This window comes from Netta rufina (assembly GCF_964035555.1).
Source record: "Netta rufina genome assembly, chromosome: 22".
Lineage (NCBI taxonomy): Eukaryota > Metazoa > Chordata > Aves > Anseriformes > Anatidae > Netta > Netta rufina.
In genome coordinates, this window is record NC_140146.1 from 3,786,169 (window position 1) to 3,803,921 (window position 17,753).

General features: G+C 42.5%; 1 protein-coding gene across 3 annotated transcripts in view; it reads left to right on the plus strand.

Moving 5' to 3' along the window:
• The first annotated feature begins 209 nt into the window (after positions 1-209).
• Positions 210-17,753, plus strand: part of DHRS3 (dehydrogenase/reductase 3) — a 29,377-nt gene continuing 11,833 nt past the window's right edge. The window contains exon 1 of one of the 3 annotated variants that reach the window (XM_084300069.1): positions 210-1,156. In XM_084300069.1, coding sequence (XP_084156195.1) covers positions 962-1,156 — 195 coding nt within the window. In that variant the 5' untranslated portion in view covers positions 210-961. Of the gene's footprint in view, positions 1,157-11,108; positions 11,196-17,753 lie in introns of those variants that run through there. The other 2 variants (XM_084300070.1, XM_084300071.1) reach the window with 2 other exon arrangements.

Consider the following 17,753-nt stretch of genomic DNA (forward strand, 5'->3'; position numbering starts at 1 on the left):
AGCCGGCCCCGACCCCAGCCCCAGCTCCTGCCCGCCGGCTGCGGGCGCCGTGTGGCGGCTCCGAGCCCGCGCTGGGGGAGGGGAGAGCACAGCCAGCCAGTCACAGGAACAGTAGTGAAATCTCCCCGACACTTTAACTGTCAATCAGGCTTAATGGGGTATAAAACCTCCCCGGCGCGGCGGCTGTGATAGGCAGAGAGAGCAATAGGGAGAAATGAGTAAGAGCCAGCGCTGAAGCAGTGCACGGCGTAATTCCTGCTCTGTGCTCCCCGAGTGCCAAACCCGGCAGAGGGGGCAGAGGGAGGCGGTTATCAGCTCGCCCTCTGCGACCGGCTCGGGACAGGACGTCTGGAGATATTTATAGATATTAAACCAAAAACAACAACCTTACCCTGAATAGACCCTTTCTTAAAAAGAAAGTCCTGGCAATTCTGTCTTATTTAAGCAATTTCCTGAGTCTAAGAATAGAAATGAGCTGCCTGGAAGGCACCGCAGGCTGAAATTTGGAGACATAGGCTGCTTTATTTTATTTTTCCAAGTATAAAAAAACCTTCCGCTTGGATACTGGATTTTTGTGACAGCCTTTGAAACGGAGGGATGTATGGTTACTTTTAATTTTACTTTTTTTTTTCTTTTTAATTAAAAAAAAAAAAAAACTGTCTTCCAGTTACACAGCGAGGAAGCCGTGCTACCTGCGTGTGACAACCCCAAAGGACAGCGATCAAGAAGCAGGGGAGTGACTCGGTCTTCTGCACTGTTCTGCTCCTACCCCGATTTTTTAGGGGAAGAGAAGGATTTTTCCAGTCCAAGAATCCGTTGCCCCCCACGTTTCGGAAGGGGGCCGAAGACTTGTCACCCACCCGGGGGTGCATGAAGGGTAGTGGTTTTCTTTCTCTCTTAACTTGGTTCTGTGAAGGGTTGGAAGAGAATTTTGCCTTCCTGGCTTGCCTGGAAGAAGAGGATGATTTGGAAATGGCTGGGCGCTTTGCTGCTTTTCCCCGTGCAGATGGTTTATTTGGTGGTGAAAGCTGCCGTGTGCGCGGTGCTGCCGCCCAAGCTCCGGGACCTGTCCGGGGAGAGCGTGCTCATCACCGGCGGGGGCCGGGGCATCGGCCGCCACCTGGCCAGGGAGTTCGCGAGGCGAGGAGCCAGGAAGGTGAGCATCCACCCGAAGGGGCTGGGGGAAGCGAGCGGCCACCTGCTGCTCTGCCGGGGAGCCTCCGGCCCGGGGGCTGCAGCCCGTGCCCCCCACCTCGGGGGGGGGCCAGCCGGGATCGCGTTCAAACGGACTGAGAGGGGGAGAAGGAGGGGAGCTGGGTGTAGCGCTGCCGAGCCTCGTGTTTCACCGAGTCGCCCACTCCTCATCCTCCTCCTCCTCTGCATCCTGGCTCGCCACACCTCGGCTAAGAAAACGGGAAGGTGAGAAGGGGGCCCCCGCGCGGGGTACCCCCCTTGCAGCTTGCCCACCGGCCGGAGGGGGGCACGGGGAGGGCCCTGCTGCCCGTCCCGGGGGGTGTCCGCTTTGGGGAACGGGGGGGAGAGGAGTTGAGCTGCACCCCAGTGGTTTGCCACGTGCAAAGTGCTTTCTGCAGTCCCTTGTGTTTTTGCTTGCTGCCAGCCCCGAGCTGTTCAAAGGTAAGGTGAATGCTGGCCCAGCGAGGAAGAAGAGCACAGTGTGAGTGTGAGCTGGGAGTTTGTTCTCACATTTCCTTTAGGAAAGGAGAGGGCTGGGAGAACCCAATCTCTGCTGCAGCCTAGAAATGTCAGTGCAGCTGGCATGCCCGTTCTCTAGCTCAGGAACTGCCATTCACCTTGAAGTGTTGTGCTTTCATAACTACAGGTGTTCCCATACGCATGAATCAATCGGGAATAATTAATAAATAAATAAATAAATAATACCCTGAAACAAGGTTTGAGTTTTCAAGTTTCATCTTTACCCTCATTTAGGGGTAACGGAATGGAGGAATCATGTGAAATTAGACAGCTGCATAAATACTACAGCACGTGAGAGAGGATGAATGGAAGCAAATGCAGAATAAAGCAGAAGAAAAATACAGAATGGGGGAATATTTAAAGAAAAATAGTCATTTAGTTTAGGATACTGTTTTGTCACTTCTTTATACATGCACTATGGTTTTCTATATGTGGTTTCTGTATGGAGCTGTTCTGGTGTACAACTTTGAGGCGTAAAATATGTCAGCATTGAACTTTGATGTTTGTATATGCTTGTGTTTAAACATCATGTTGAGATTTACAAATTCTTGGAGACAGAACAAACAAGTTGACTGACCTTTGGACCCCAGCAATTTGCTGAAAGTGTATTTACATTATCTGGTAGAATACCGTGCTTCATTATTTATTTATTTAGCCCGGTTGGTTGCTATGCTAAGCTGAGGTATTGAAGTGCCACCATTTCTCCAGCTAATTCAGGAGCTGCTTAGCTACAGCTCGGCTGCAAGCTGAACAATGGTAGTCAGCCCTAACTGACATGGGCCAAGAGGAGCTAGTGAGCTGAGGATGAGGATCTGTAAACCGATACAGACTGTAGTTCATTTGCATGTCTTATCTCTACAATCCTTACGTATCTTAGAAGGAAAGAATAAACAAGAGAATTATTCTTGGGAAGCTTTGTACTTGGCTCATATGGTGTTATGAAATGCTGTGTGGTTGCTAGTTACTGTTTACAACTTTTTTTGTTGTTATTGTGTTTTTTTTTCCATGCCTGTCATCAAGGTGTTTCACTTTTTGCTCTTACTGAACTTGAATTAGATTCTCCTTTCAGTTAAACCATGGCTATCCTGTGAGCCAAATGTGGTACTCAACAAGTTGTGATCCTCTCTGGTACTTTGGAAGTGGCACATCTTTCTAGCAACAGTGAAGTAGGCTTATCTTTTTCTTCCTCAACATCTTCAATGACAATTTTACTTCAGTGTGGTTGTTTCCATTGCATTTGCTCTGAGGTTTCACTGCTTTTCTGCCTTCTGTGCTCAACCCTGACTTTCTGTGCCTATTGCAGTCTCCGTGCAGAATGCAAGCCCTCTGTTTGGCATTAATCTTTGATTTTTTGCTTTGCCTTAGACAATCAAAAAGAACTGAGAAAGACTTGAAGTGGCTAGCAAGTCATTTTTCAATGAGGCTTTTGAGAATTAATTATTCTATTTTTCTCTTGCCTTTTTATACAGTTAGCTGTTTTATAATTACATATAAATCTTGAATTATAGATCATAATTAATAATATGTAACAGATTCTGATTGTCGGGTGGTATATTCACAATATTCCACGTTTGGAAAAATGCTTCCACCAAGGCACAAAATTCGGAGGCCATGCATAGTGTTACCTACAGGTGAATGAAAACAGTAACTTAAATTCAGTTTCTAATAGTGGGTGTGCAGTATATCTTGAAAAAGTTATCACAGCGCTTGCGCACACAGACATAGTGGCGGAGTTTTGGAGGTAGGCGGCGATATACAACCATATTTTTGAGATTAGAATCTTCTGAAAGATAGGTTAGTTGAGACTGTTAGCATATGAAATTTCCTCTGATAATTAGGCTGGATTAGATTTCACCTTGCTCTATCTTTCTTTTCAGAAGCTTGTTTTGTTAATCACGAATTAGATGTATCTGAGCAGTTTTTACGTAAGATGACAAGTGTTGTATTTCATGAGGATTAAGAATTGTCACATCTGCAACTTTTTAAGTGTAAAATTTGATCTTGCAGTTAAAGCCCTGAAGATGTCAAGAAATAAATCAGAAAAGGGTTTAGGCAAATGGAAATAGTGTGTCTTCAGCTTGACAGATGAGCATGGAAACTAAAATTCTTAAGCCGGCAGACAAGAAGTCTCTTGGGCATGATCATGTAAATCCACCCTGGTTCCCATTCTCCACCCCCATTCTTTAACTCCATTGCTCTGCCACTGTGCCACAAATAAGACCTGAAGAGAGAAATGTCTAGGAGACATTTCCTTCTTAAGTGGTGTTTCTTTTCTCATTGCTGTTCATTGGCCTTTCCGATGAAATCGCCAAAAAAGGGACACAGCAGTGTTAGTTGTCTCTTCAGTTATAGAAGTATGTATCTTCTAGTTTCTTCAGTTAAGACTATCAGCAATTTTTAGGAAATGAGAGACTTTAATCATTAGATCATTCACATTCAGGTCAATAATGCCTGTGAAATAACAATCCTCTTCCAAACATTAACGGTATTTTGCAAAGAACATACTGTATAACTGAGTTAATATTGGGAGGACAGGGCCCTTTGAACAATGTTTCTTGCATGGAAGAACAGCCCGTTACAGATGTGAGTAGTCAGAGGGATGTAGGGGCTGAATGGGTTCATTCACTGATGGTTAGAGTTGGAAAATGCTTCTGGGGTTCCTCTATGCCATTTGCTGCGCCTACAGCATTTTCTATTACAGTGCCCTTGCCAGAGATCTGTCAGCCCTGTTTTTGATGATCTCCAGTGATGAAGTTTTGATTTGTATGTCTTTTGTATGTCATTTGTATGTCTTGCTCATTGTCAGTTCTTTTTTTAGGGCATTTCCTTGATGTCTAAATTTTTTCCTAGTAATTTTAACTTATTTTGTTCACAGATGGTTTAATTTGAGGTCTGACTGAACAGGAAAGAGATGCTTGATTCTTAGGCATTCTTTGTTATTAAATGTTACCAAAATCTAATAAAATGTACTGAAAGAAGATGTAATTGTAAGATAGAAACACATTGCCCAACTCTAGTATATATTTTAGTGTTCAAGGTTATCTGGCAGTGACTTTGGAAGACTAACTTTGGCCTTTCCTGTGGGGGGAATGGCCAAATGTCACTGATTTTCATTAGTCTTTTTAGTTACACCTAATGCTCTGGGCTTAGCAATAAGCAATATGGATCTTCAGTAGCGTATCTACAAGCAATCTCAGCAGTGCTTTCCTGCTGTTTCTTTGTGATCATTTCTGTGATCTCAGTTTCTTCCAAAGTATGTATATTTTGTCGTCCTAGTTTTGCTTTATTTTTTTCCTTCAGCTGTGATTTGTTTGCCTTTTTGATGAATCAAGGGTGTTTTGACAAGAGACATGTCTCCAAAATACCAGGTGGATGGGGCAGCCCTATCCTTCTGGTAGGGTGATGCTGCTGCAGAGGAGAGTCACTTCCTATTAACCTTGCTGAGAGTTCTCCATATTCAACAGTGTTCAAGAAATGACCTGGTAAATACACGGAAAGATCTCTCCTTTCCCTGTTTTGTTCTCTGGATGTTCACTTCCTGTATTGCAGAAGACTAGAAGGCTCAAAGTGCTTGCATGCTTGAGCAGTGGATGAGGTAAGCAGTCTGGAATATCAGGACAGACAAGAGCCCTTACTAGATGGCAAGGGGTTAGTATCACCAACAAAAACAAGAAACGGAAACTTTGCTCTTGCATGGAATGTACTGCTTGATAGCCATGACCTCGCTCTGTCAGCACGGGAGTCTAGACAGTTATGTTTGCAAGTCTGCAAGGTACTTCTAACAGGATGACAATGTGGTGGGCAGCTGCAGAATGACACAAACGCAACAACATAGTGATTATTTTGGGATATATGCGTGTGTGTGTATATATATATATGGTTTATATCACTCCTGGTGTTGATCAGGCTACAACTCACCTCCTGAAATCCCGGCTGTTCATTCTGTCATTACTTACACAACATTTTTGAAGTCAAACCTTAATATCTTTATTTAGGAAGACCCCTTGCGATTTGAACGGGTTAACCTCTTTCAGTGCAGTTGCAGTTGGGATGGGAAAAAATCAAAAGAGGAAGGAGCTCTGAGGAAGGGATGAGAGCTGCACAAAGCTGGCACTGCTGCAGGGAAGACTGGAGTGGGTTTTCTTCTGTGTTCTACTAAATTCAACCCAACTGAAAACCTCATAGAAATTTCAGGTTCTTGAGAGCCATTTATAATTGGAGGGTTTTAGCTGAATGAGCTTTTAGGCTATAAATTCTGACTAGGAGGAGAGTATTGCAGAAAGACGGCACAAAGTCTTAGAATTTAGCCTGGCATGCCCAGTAATGGAAAATCTGGCAAACTTTGAAATCCTTTTCTACAATGGTGTGTGCCTCTCGCATTGTCTGCTCAAGCCGCATCTATAGTTCTATGAATATTTTACGTTGGTCTTCATGAGTCATGTTGACTTAGCATTGTCCTGCTTTGTATTAATTAGTATATACTTTTAAAAAAGTTTTTTGTAACATATACTGATGGTATATTTTAAAAGATTAGCTGCATTGTAACTGGAGTTGGAAATGAAAGTAATACTGATCTCCCAAAGTGAGGGTGAAATACTGAGATTGATGCTAAAAGTCATTCAGACCTTTTTTAAGGTGTAGGATAAAAGCTTTTTAGTATTTCACATGGATTTTAGTGTTCTTAAATGCTTCTCCAATTATTGGTCGTTCTCAATTGTTCATCTCTGATTTCACTTTCAGAACCTGTCAAATGTTTTACTAATCTGTGTTTGAGTGTTAGCTCTCACAGAAAGAAGAACGTGACATCAAATTCTTCATGCTCAGGAATTTTTATCTGCCATGGAGTTCCACCTAGAGAGGCTGTGGTGCTCCAAACAAGAAAACTTTTCTTTTGTCATGTACAAAGGAGTATAATTTCTGATATGTGCAGGAGTAAATTCAGTAAGTGAGTCCTCCTACTTGCTGTCTGTCATTTTTGAATTCCACTGTGGCTGAGCCAGTCCTCAAGACGACGCTTGCATTCTACCAGTAATCTCTGACGTGTATCTTGCAACCCACTCTCAGTTCAGAACATGAACAGACCTGACCTGGCCACCTCAGTGGAGATCAGTTCTGATATACGGAAAGGAGCTGATTTAAAATAACAAAATTGCACAGCTGAGAGGAACCGGTTTTCTATAGCCTGTGATTAATCACCACGTATTTGTTTTTGACAGGTACCATGATCTAACATCATTTTAAAGGTGTCATGAATTCAGTATTTTTATTAAAGAAATGAACACAGTCCTTGATGTACCTTACCCAATGCAGTTGCAGCATGCAAATCTACTGCACAAATAGGTGTTTAATTGGCCCAGTATATCATAATTTGAAAAAACACTTACTGTAAAATTTACATGTATATTTTTAGGTACCAGTGCTAAGACAATGTTGTCAACAGAGCAGCTGTCCACATACCGGGTCTTTTTTATGCGCTGTGCAGATACCAGAATGGCAGAAACTCCATGTATTTGATGAATTTCGTTGTAGGAGTTCTGGCTGCACAAATACGGAAATAACAATCTGACATGTCTCAAAGTGCAAAAGATTGTGCATCAAAGGGATTTATTTTTCTATTTAGTAGCTATTTTAGTAGAAAGAGAACATTTACTTGTAGTACAAATCTGAGGTTCTAAGTAATTAATTTCTCCTGTTGTGTGTGTAGTTTGGAAAAAATAAATAACATGGGAATCAAACAGTTTCACGTAATTTTTTAATGGTTCCTTTAATCTTATTTAAATTTAAGAACTTAATCATACAGTGAATTATTATAGCCTGTCATAACTTACAAGTAACCAGAAGTATGTGAAAAGAATTGGGGAGTGAACGTTTTCCCATGTCATGCAAAATAATATATTAATTTAGAGCTTTTGGTAAACTGTGAGAGTACACATTTGATTGAATTACTTTTATATTCTCTAGAACAGCTTTCTTTCTGTAAAGATTATGTACTGACAGCAATTTTATTTAACGGCTTCCTGTTGGCAGCTCACTTCCTTGTTGACTGAACTTAAGGATGGGCAGAAGAACTCTTGTTTCAAGATCCCAGGCTTAGATGGCATTAAGCCTGTTATGTGTACCGGTGCCAAGGCCAGCAGTTTGAATAACATGCTGAATAAGTGTCTCCGTTGGCAAGCACAGCCAGAATTTATCAGATATCAGATCTGTTGATGTCTTCGCAGACATCATTCATTCATCAGCAGTGTTCTGACTGGAGCTGTTTTAGTTCATGGTTTAGAACATACCTGTCTTTTGTTACTGAGCATGCTGTAAGGAGAGTAAATAATGCTAACAAGAGGAGGAACTGGCAGAGTAACAGCTTGTCATCTCACATCAGGATGCAGTGATGTCATGTGGAAATACTGTCCTAGCAAGACTGTGCTATGTTATCATACCCAAATCCACCACATTCTAAAGTGCTTAAGGATTGGGATCAAGGTAGTTAAATGAAAATTCCCACAAAATAAAGGGACTGTGACAGTGCTGTAAGAAATTTACAATGTAGGTATAAACCAAAAGGCAAACAGCTTCATACGAATGCAGAAGTCTGTACTGAAGTGTTTTTTGTTGTTTTAACCAAGTGATTTCAGCACCACTCGTTTAACCATTTTTAAGCTTTTGGAGAAGCATCACATCAGCAGAAGTTTTAAGGTGGGATTAGCCTAGGAACAGTGGAGTGTTTGGGGGAATGTTTGCAGAGGTGCAGGCACTTAGGACACTTTTGAGACGTAGAGATGTAGACAATGCAGTAGAAAACAAATGATTTTTGAAAATGTACTGGTGGGAGGTAAAGGTGGCAGCAGGAGCTCTGAGGCTAAGTGGAGGGTGGTTGCTAACATGGGGATAGTGGCCTTCAAAGTGAACATAAAACCTTGAAGATAGAAAGCTTGGAGAAGAGGCAGTGACATTTGAAATGAGAGTTGAGGTGTTGAAAGCCATAAACCAGGTATACAATCTCAGTCTTACTTGGATTGAAGAAAAGAAAAATGCTGTGTTTTGAATTTCAGGGCCGATGAGATGTTATTAGTCTGATTTTCATCTTACTTCTGAGGGGGTCGTCCCTACTTTCTTTGTGTGTTTCCATCTCTTGTAAGTGTGCTGCTGTGTATTCCTGTTGCATTTATGTCATAAGTCTGGCACACACTAGGAAAAAGTTGACTCAGACTTGTAGAACTATTTCCATCTAAAGCACTAACATATATAGATAGTTTTTACTGCATTATAAAATGAGTTAAACATACTGTTGAGCTAATGTCTAATTAGTCCAGTACAGCAATTTGCTTTCAGAAAATGACCTTAAGCCCTGCATACATTTTAAAGCGTTATGACTGCAATGTCTAGAAGGAATCAAAGATCTCATGTTTGTTTTTGTTTTTGTTTTTTTACCCTGCTATGGAAACCTGTCCTGACTGGGACATTTGGGATGAGAATGTGTAGTGGTTAGTAAAATATGAATGAAGAAGGAAGCTGGAAAACTCTGACTATATTTTGATCACCATTCCTCAAGCAGATCAGCAGCATTCAAAGAGAGCATGTGCAATGCCAGTATGCCAAGAACCTGCTGATTTACAGCATACTACTGAAGCCATGAGCAGAAACTTAGTCCCACATACATAATTTTTAGAAAGATCTTCTTAGCTGGGCCCAGACTCTCTTCTTCAAAGCGTCACGTCAATGTGCTGAGCAGTTGAACAGGTCAGAGCCAGGCACTGCCAGATGCGTTGGCTGATCACACTGACGCCAGTGGGAAAGGGTCAAATACATGTTGCTTGTCCTTTATCCCAGCAGGGATAAAATTGATTCTAATTAACAGACTTGAGAATAGATGAGTACCTTGGCAGACTTTGTAACTAATTTAAATTGTTCATGCTATTAGTTTAGCCATGAACTATGCATAATTATGAAAGGATGCTGGGGACAGCCACTCTTACGTTGCCACCTTCTTAGCTACAATGTACTGAACACAGTGCTACAGAGCTCACTTATTTTGATTAACGTGGAGATTTCTGTTGTCTGACACTGCCTGAGGAAATGTGTCGATACTCAATAAAGTGGTGTTTGAAAGCAGAAATGCAGCGCTGCTGAAGTCAGTTAGTCCTTAACATTGTGACTGTGAGATAAACCTGCCTCTCAGTGTATAATCAGTGTCAGACGTACCTTTGAGTGCACTTAAACAACTTAAAATTATACATAGTTGAGTTGTTATAAAAATAATGCCTGGATAGATTTGGGACTGTGATTATTCTGTAGTCTGGCATCTTTCTAGCCACAAGAAAGAGTCTATATAAAAGTGGGGTGGTGTTCGGTATGAGCTGGCTGATACATTTCATCCTGTATGTAAATGAGAATTTTAAAATTTTTGCACCTTTTAAAATAGGTGCAAGTGGAGTTCAAGCCTCACTTCTCATTCAGTTAGTTTTTCTGCCAGCACAGACATCAGCTTGCACCAGTTGTGTTGATAGGGAGCATTTGTCTTCTAGAGAATTCCTCTTTCCCTGTCAGCCCTGCACTGAAGCTGCTAGCAAAGTTCCTCTGAGTGCCAGCTTGGATCAGAAAGTGAGCATTGCAGACACTGAACAAAATCTTATTTCAGTGTTCCCTGAAGCTTCATCTTGCAGCAAAGCTCTTCTGTGTTGCTAGGCCTAAGTTAAGAAATCCTGAGGTACTAAGAAATCATGATGTATTGCTCGAAGAGGTGTGAGGTTTTAAGCAATTGGAATTGTTTGTTCATTCTATTTGCCCTTTGAATTTCTGGGTACACCCAAGGTACATTTTCGAGATTTTCTTCATATCTTTGGAGTGGACAAGCTTGCACCACTTCAAATGAAAGCAGAAATTCTTAGATAATCATTTAACGCTTTGTGCTGGACTCTTAAGGAAAACTTAAAATGTTACAAGACTTAAAATAAATTTATGTAAGTGGAAAATGTTGTTGGAAAGATACTGCATAGTTCATCTGTTGTTGCCCTTAAAGAAAAAGAGATCAACAATAACAAAAGCAGACAATCAGATATTTTCTATGTGAAGATTAAATTGGTGTTTGTCCTAGATCTGTCATTTTAATCCCCTTGCTAGTAGTAAACAGAGCCACCTCATCTCTGTGATCAGCACATGCACTGGGAGAGACTTGGCTGTCGTTGTTCGGAGAGGGAACAGGAAACCCCGAGGTCGCCTTTTAGCAGCTTGGATTTACATCGACTGCAGACTCAAATTCCCTGTGTCCTACCTCCTGAAACAAACTTACCAGTGAGGACGCAACTCAGCTTACTGCCTTAAAGAGGTCGTGCTTCCAGGCAGAATATTAAAGACATCCAGCTGGTACAAATACTTCTTTCCCAAAGCAGTAAGAGACCAGGGCTGGCTCTGACCACAGTGAGCTGTCAGAAGTGATGTAAGAGCATTTCCAAGACTCTTGGGACACACGGGAGTCCTGTCTCCCTGAAGTAAGCTGTTTGAGTTGGGTTTTGAGATACGCTGATTGTGCAGTGCTTTGGAGTGTTCCTTGTGTTGCTTGGTATTTGATTTTAAGCTGGGCGCTTTAGAGATTGTCTGGATTGTATTTGTGTTTGAATGTGTGCTTCATGGAAGCAAGAGGTTTGCCTCTCTGCAAGCAAAATGCTTGGCCATCGAAGGAGTTGGTTTTTGTTTTGAAAGGGGGGTGTTGTTTGTGGATTGGTTTGTTTTTTGGGGTTTCCTTTCCCTAGCTGATGTGTAACCATTGCAGATTGCTCTGTTGACACCTCCTGTGCTCCTGTGCATGCGTGTGTATGTGTGTGTGGGTAAGTCTGTGCGCAGTGATCTGGCACCTTGCATCGCTTTGCAGCCCGAGTTCAGCAGTGGGTCAGCCAGCTCCTCCTGACATCATTGCACTTGTTTACCACTCACACAGAGGAAGTGCTGTGCTGATGGGTTTGGCCACTGACATTATCTTATTTTAGGCCAGCGTTTTTGCAGAATCAGAGATTTAGAAAAGCATTCTACTTCTGTAAGGCAATTTTAGTTCCTCTTCCTGTCTGAGTTAAGAGGGGAAATGAAAAAAATTCTTAGCCGCTGAAATTATGTGACAAGAACAGTACATCATATTGGCATTCAAATTCAGTGCAACTAAATAATCAGATTGCTCGTTATAGAATGAAAAAGATCCATTTCAAGGGGAGTCAGTACAATTAGGATGAATTATTCTGCAATACCTGAAGTGAGGATGGCTTCTTTAGTCACTAAAATCCAGAAAAACAGTTAAAATCCTTCTGTTTGCTTTTGATGCACAGATTTAGGCCAAGTCTGGTTATTTGTTTCAAGCTTTAGACTTCTAAGTGCAATCTCAGCAGTGACAAACCTTCCAGATCTCTCACTGATGGGCCTGGAGAGCGCTGTCAGTCACCACTCCTGCAGATCAGTCCTTTGCGGTCAGTTCATCCAATTAATGTAGTCTTTTTGTGTGCTTCTAAATATTTTGCAGTGGAAGTAAGGATCATTCTATGGGGCACGTTTGTCTGCCTCATATCGGGCTGTTTTTTAGGGCTACATTTCAGATACTTCATAGAAATAGTTTGCAGATCCTCTGTGCTCTACAGGCTGTTGGTGGGTAGAAAACCCTTAGGAGCACAGAGCTCTGCTTGTGGTTGAGTTGGAACACATTGAGGGGTTATCACATCTCCCTGTTATATCATTGACCCCTTAATCACCAGCCAGGTTAATTTGTGTAGTGTATTTTACTGGAAAGTAAAGCTTATCTCATGTTCTTTGGTAGTTTAATTGATTTTATGTCCACATTCAAGTGAATTAACTTTATTTTACATTGCAGTAGCCTAAAAAACATGCATGTGACAGGCAAGCACATCCAAAGGACGGAAACTTCGAGGGAGCAGTAACTTGTTAATATGCTAGAGCTTGATTTGGGATTGCCTGACCAGCCCCTTTAATTTAATACTCGTCGTCGTAGAGAAGTCTGATCAGAGTTGCTTTGATCAGTTCTGGGTAGAAGTAATTATCGTGAATTTTGATGCTATATTTAGATCCCATTTTATTTAGCTAGAGCTGTGCTGGGTTTCATATTCTTCTTATAAGCAGGGTAACTGCTCCTTCATCTTTGCTGTGGATTGAGGGGATTGGTATTGCCAGTGAAAGACCCCTTGAGCCACTGTGCACCCCTGTGGGGGATGCATGCCCTGGGAGCTTATAACCTGCTGGTTCCCATCTTCCTGGGCTTAATAGGCTGAGAGAGTTAAATGGATCCTGATAACAGCCAACAGAAACAACAGATGAGTAGATTTTAGAAATTCTGCCCTGTTGCATAGCAACAGCTCCCATTAAAAAAAATAACATTTTGGAACATACAGAAAAAGATGGGAAACCAGTTAAGCGTTTAATTACTGAGCTTTCTTCTAAGCAGTAGCCCATATTTCTTTGAATAATAAGTACTTATAATCCTTTTGACAGCTTTTGTATAGTTTTGAAATGGTAACAACTGTCTTTTTTTTTTGGAGACAAAGAAAGGAGACTTGTAGGGGAGCTTGTCTGGAGCTGTTCCTAGCATCCTGATTATAAATGGGTTTAATGTAGGTATTTTAACTCCCAGTACTTCTCCTGTAGCCTTATGGGAGAAATTATTTTTTCAGTCAAGCTGCATCATGTTATGCATGTGGATGACCTGGAGCACATTTTAGGCCTTTCTGGAGGATAGTTTATAATGACGGTATTAGAAATGTTATTCATCCGTAGGTTTCCATGTCTGTTTTCATGGCAAGCATTCCTTAAGTTTAATAACTTCAAAAACTTCCCCTAGTCTTTCTTTTCAGTGATATTCATACAAGAGCTGGGATTTTCTGTCCAGCTGTGTCTTCTTCTGGTTTTAAACATTCCGTGTGGCTTTCCTTGTCCATCAGAGCTTCCAATCCGTTTACCATTTTGTCCACTTTATTTTGGGATTCTGCTAATGTGACAGCACAGCAAAATACAAAGTCCCTTTGCTTGTAAGAGGACCATAATGACACATCACAGAACTGCTGAACAACGTGGAGTAAACGTCCCTCCACTTCATCCAGCAGTGTTCTGGAGCAGATGCTCTGAATTAAAGCTAACTTTTTTCACTCTCTGAGGTGGTGTTCAAGGGTAACCGATCCAGGGACTGGCCCTGGGAGTCTGAGTGCAGTTTCAAAGGTGGTGGTGATGCAGCAGCCAACTTTCTGCACTAGAAGCTGAAACACTTCAAGATTTGGCAATCCGTTATAGAATAGAAATCATTTCCCAAACATAAAGGCATACTCTTTAAAAAATGATCCAGTTCTGTTGGCCCCTAGTTTGTAGCTCTATAATTCTTGTTTTCCATAAATCTGTGTTAGGTCTTATTTTTTCCAATGTGTTAGTTAAGAGGTAGCAGACCTTTCGGTCGGCTGTTGATTGAACCGGGCAATTTGAGGAATTACTTTCACCCAGTCAAGGTGGTGGAAATAATACTGAATTGGATCCAAGTTCTTAACTGCACGTCCCTTTCTTACAACGCTTCCCTGTCCTCCAAACTTCTAGTTGTTTTTGACTTTACAAAAACAAACACTCTTCCCCTTCAGTGCCAACAGAGCTTTGTAAATGGTTAACTGTATTACGTGCACATTAGACCTGCCACATGTGAAGAACTCTTTACCCTGAGAGTTATGTGCAGTAAGTATGAATAATAATGCAGAATTTTGGATGGAAAGCATGGAAACAGCAGACCGTGGCATTTTTGTCAAGCAGACTTAGAAATTTCTTTTTTTCCTTTGAAATGTCATTTACTGACTTCCTGTCGCTTCATCCTGTCTGCTGTCCTTGCGGTACAAAAGGGCTTTCTGCACCTGCGTGTTTACCCTTCCCACAATTTCCTGTGGTCTCTGTGGACATTTTTATATGAACCTGGATTATAGGGGTGGCATGCCAGGTGACTGGAGGCGGCAGCACACTTGGTATTTTCACAGGACAGAGCCTTGTGTTCTGTTGGTAGCTATTTGTAAAGCCTTAGCTCAAACGCATAACTTTTAAAACCTTGCCCCTCTCTGCAGCCCCCAGATGTGCCACTTCTTTCTGCTTTGCAGCCAGAGGATTTTATTGCTGGATATTTCTTTGTGTGCTTTGGTTCCCTGGAGCAGAGGCCGGTTCTAACACATGGTGTGGCAGACATTCACCATTAAAAATCTGTCGTTTTTCCCCCCCCAAATGCCTCCATGAACCTTTGCAGGGTGACAGCTTGTGGCCACTTGGTGCTTTTGTTGGAACGTGCACTCCGTTTGACCCTGTCCCAGCGTTAATAGGATTGTAAAGGCTGACTCCTGCGTGACCTCTTCTTGCAAACAACCCTAACCCTTCCCCTTCCTCAACTGCTCTGCACTGCAGAGCTGAGAAGTGTTGCTCCCAAGGCAGTCTGGAGACGCAGTTCATGTTGCAGACGAAAGCAATTGGAAAAACCACTGGAAAAAAGTCAGCATGGGGCCACCTGTCCTTAAATAGTCCTGAGTGTGAGAACAGTAGGCATTTGTTCACTTCTTTAGAAGGAGCTGGTCTTAAATGCCTGTTTGCAGACAGATTATGAAAACTTCTCTTTCCAAGGAAGGCCTCTGCTGAATAGGAGACAGGTGTTTACATACTTTTCTGTGACTTTTTAGGTGCTGCTTTGCTTTCTGCAGAGGAAGAGAAAGGGGCGACTGGGGTACAGTTGAAATTGACATTGCTTTAGGGGAATGATGTTAATCCCATTGAGTGCTAAGTCAAAATATAAAGTAATAAAAATTCTGACTCTAGACTGAAGGAACTGGAATTCACTTTTTTAGTCTCCTTCTGAAGTCTCTGTGGATCTAAATTTTATCCTCATTATTCTATGTTACTCCTGGCCTTAACTCAAAGCAGCTTATAATAAAGACTGTGTGTTGTTGGCAGGGTTAAATTTAAATTAAATTACTGTAGTCTGATGTCTTTATAACTTGTAAATACTAATCTAGAAATGCTTGTGTGTAAACTAGTTAAACGGGCTTACTCTTCTGATACCGCCGTGCTTACCTGTAATCTTTCTTATGCCAGTCCCTTGCGGCTTTGATATTCACTTTCCACTGTGGGAATTGAGAAAATTTTGCCACTGGCCTGCTTTGTTTGCTTATTTTTATACAAGTGTCACTAAGGAGCTGGGTTAAGTATTTTGACCTACTTCAGGCATCAAAAGGTTCTTTTTTTCCTTTCTAAAGCAAAGATTGGCTTTTCCCACTGAACGGCCACACCTTTCACTCTTTCAGTAATCTGTCTTTAGCATGCCTCTCCCATGAAGGACTCCTGAAATAACTTGTCTGACTTTGCCCTGGGGGCAAGAGAGGGGAAGGGGTGGAGGAGAAAACCCTTATGCCATTGACAAGCAGAACACAGCAGCATTTTTGAGGCTGTGGGATTTAGCCTCCTGTGCTCATGCTACACAAAATTCTGCCAGAATTATGGAATACACCGGAATGCACGTCTTGGGAGGACCAACCGTGAGTTAGTACTAACAGGCTTTGTAAATACACGGGGATAAGACTGACATAGTTCAGTGGATTATCTACACTTTGTACTTCCTAAAAGTACGCAGGAACTGTCGGTGTTGGATGCAGAAAGGCATTCGTTTGAACAAAGGTCTGTGCAATTACAGATACCAAGTCAACAGAGCAACTTCTGTTTCCCTGGCCTAGGAAGGAGGTTGAAAGGGAACGAAATGTGTTGACCTACTCAGTACTTCCTATCTGCTGATCTGTGGCAAGGGGCAGTGGCTGATTAGTGCAGGCAGCAGTAATGAGATCAGGCAGGAAGGGCACTTCTGTCTCTCTGCAACACTTTCATCTTTCAGTGCCTGCAAGCTGATACAGACAATTGCTTCATGATTCGAGAACTGCAGACGCTTTTGGCTGGGGGGTTATATCTCCTAATCACTATGCTTGTTGCTGTGTTTGAAAAGACCTGTGGTGACCAATTCTGTTCTAAAATACAGTCCTGATAATCCCGAGTGTCAAGAAGTGGCACACGCTCAGTTTCAGAACAGCTTTTGTTGTGGGACACCTTCCAGCACTGGTCTAGTTCACTGGAGGTGCAAAGTCCAGACCAGCGTGTCTGCTGAAGACACCGTGCCAAATTAATTGAAGATGTTAGAGGGCAACATTCCTCTGCTGTTGTTCTTGACTTACGCTAGCAGTAAGATTGGACCAAACAAGTGAAATAGCCTTGTAAATGAGATAAAATTAACTCTTACTTTATCTCGTGCGCTAATAAAATACCTGAGACTCTGGGAGCACAGAACACACAAGCATATTAGGGTTGATAACAGCTTCAGTTGAGACCTGTGTATATAAATTAGTGGCCTTATCTGATTCTGTGGCGGTCAAAAGCATAACTCCTGCAGACTTCCTTTTTGGTGAAAGGTAAGGATTGAAACCTGTGGCCAGGTTTGGGTGTTTTGGCATGTAGCCAGCGCTGGCCTCTGTTAGAAAGTCTTGCCTTAGTCCAGCAGCAGCTGACACCTTCCTTTTGGCTCCCCTCTGACCTCAGGGCATGTCTCATTAGCAGATTAAGCCCAGAGTTAAACGAGTCCTCTGGGAGCAGAGGGTGCAGCGTCTACAAGCCTGCCACTCTGGCTGAAATGATTTTCCTGAGGCCAGATAAGGACTGCTCTGACTTGCCAGAGGGGAGAAGATAAAGAGATAAGTTTTGTTTTGCAAAATCTGCTCCCGAATAAATCCTGGGGAAACTCCGCAGTAAACCGCGCTGTCACAGCCGCTGGCTGCTCTCGGGGTAGCGAAGGGGAAGGCGCGTTAAGGTCCTCAGGCACCATAAATCTCTTTACTTCACATGCCCAGTGGTGGGAAGACTCCTGCCCTGCTTGGGAAGACTCCTGCCCTGCTCGGGCCGCCTCTTGCTGGCAGCCTGGCACGGGGGCGATGGCTTTCACACTCCACCTGCCGCCCCGACTGCCAGCCGGGGTCAGCCGGAGGTAAGAGCAGGGCGGGAGGCTCGCAGCG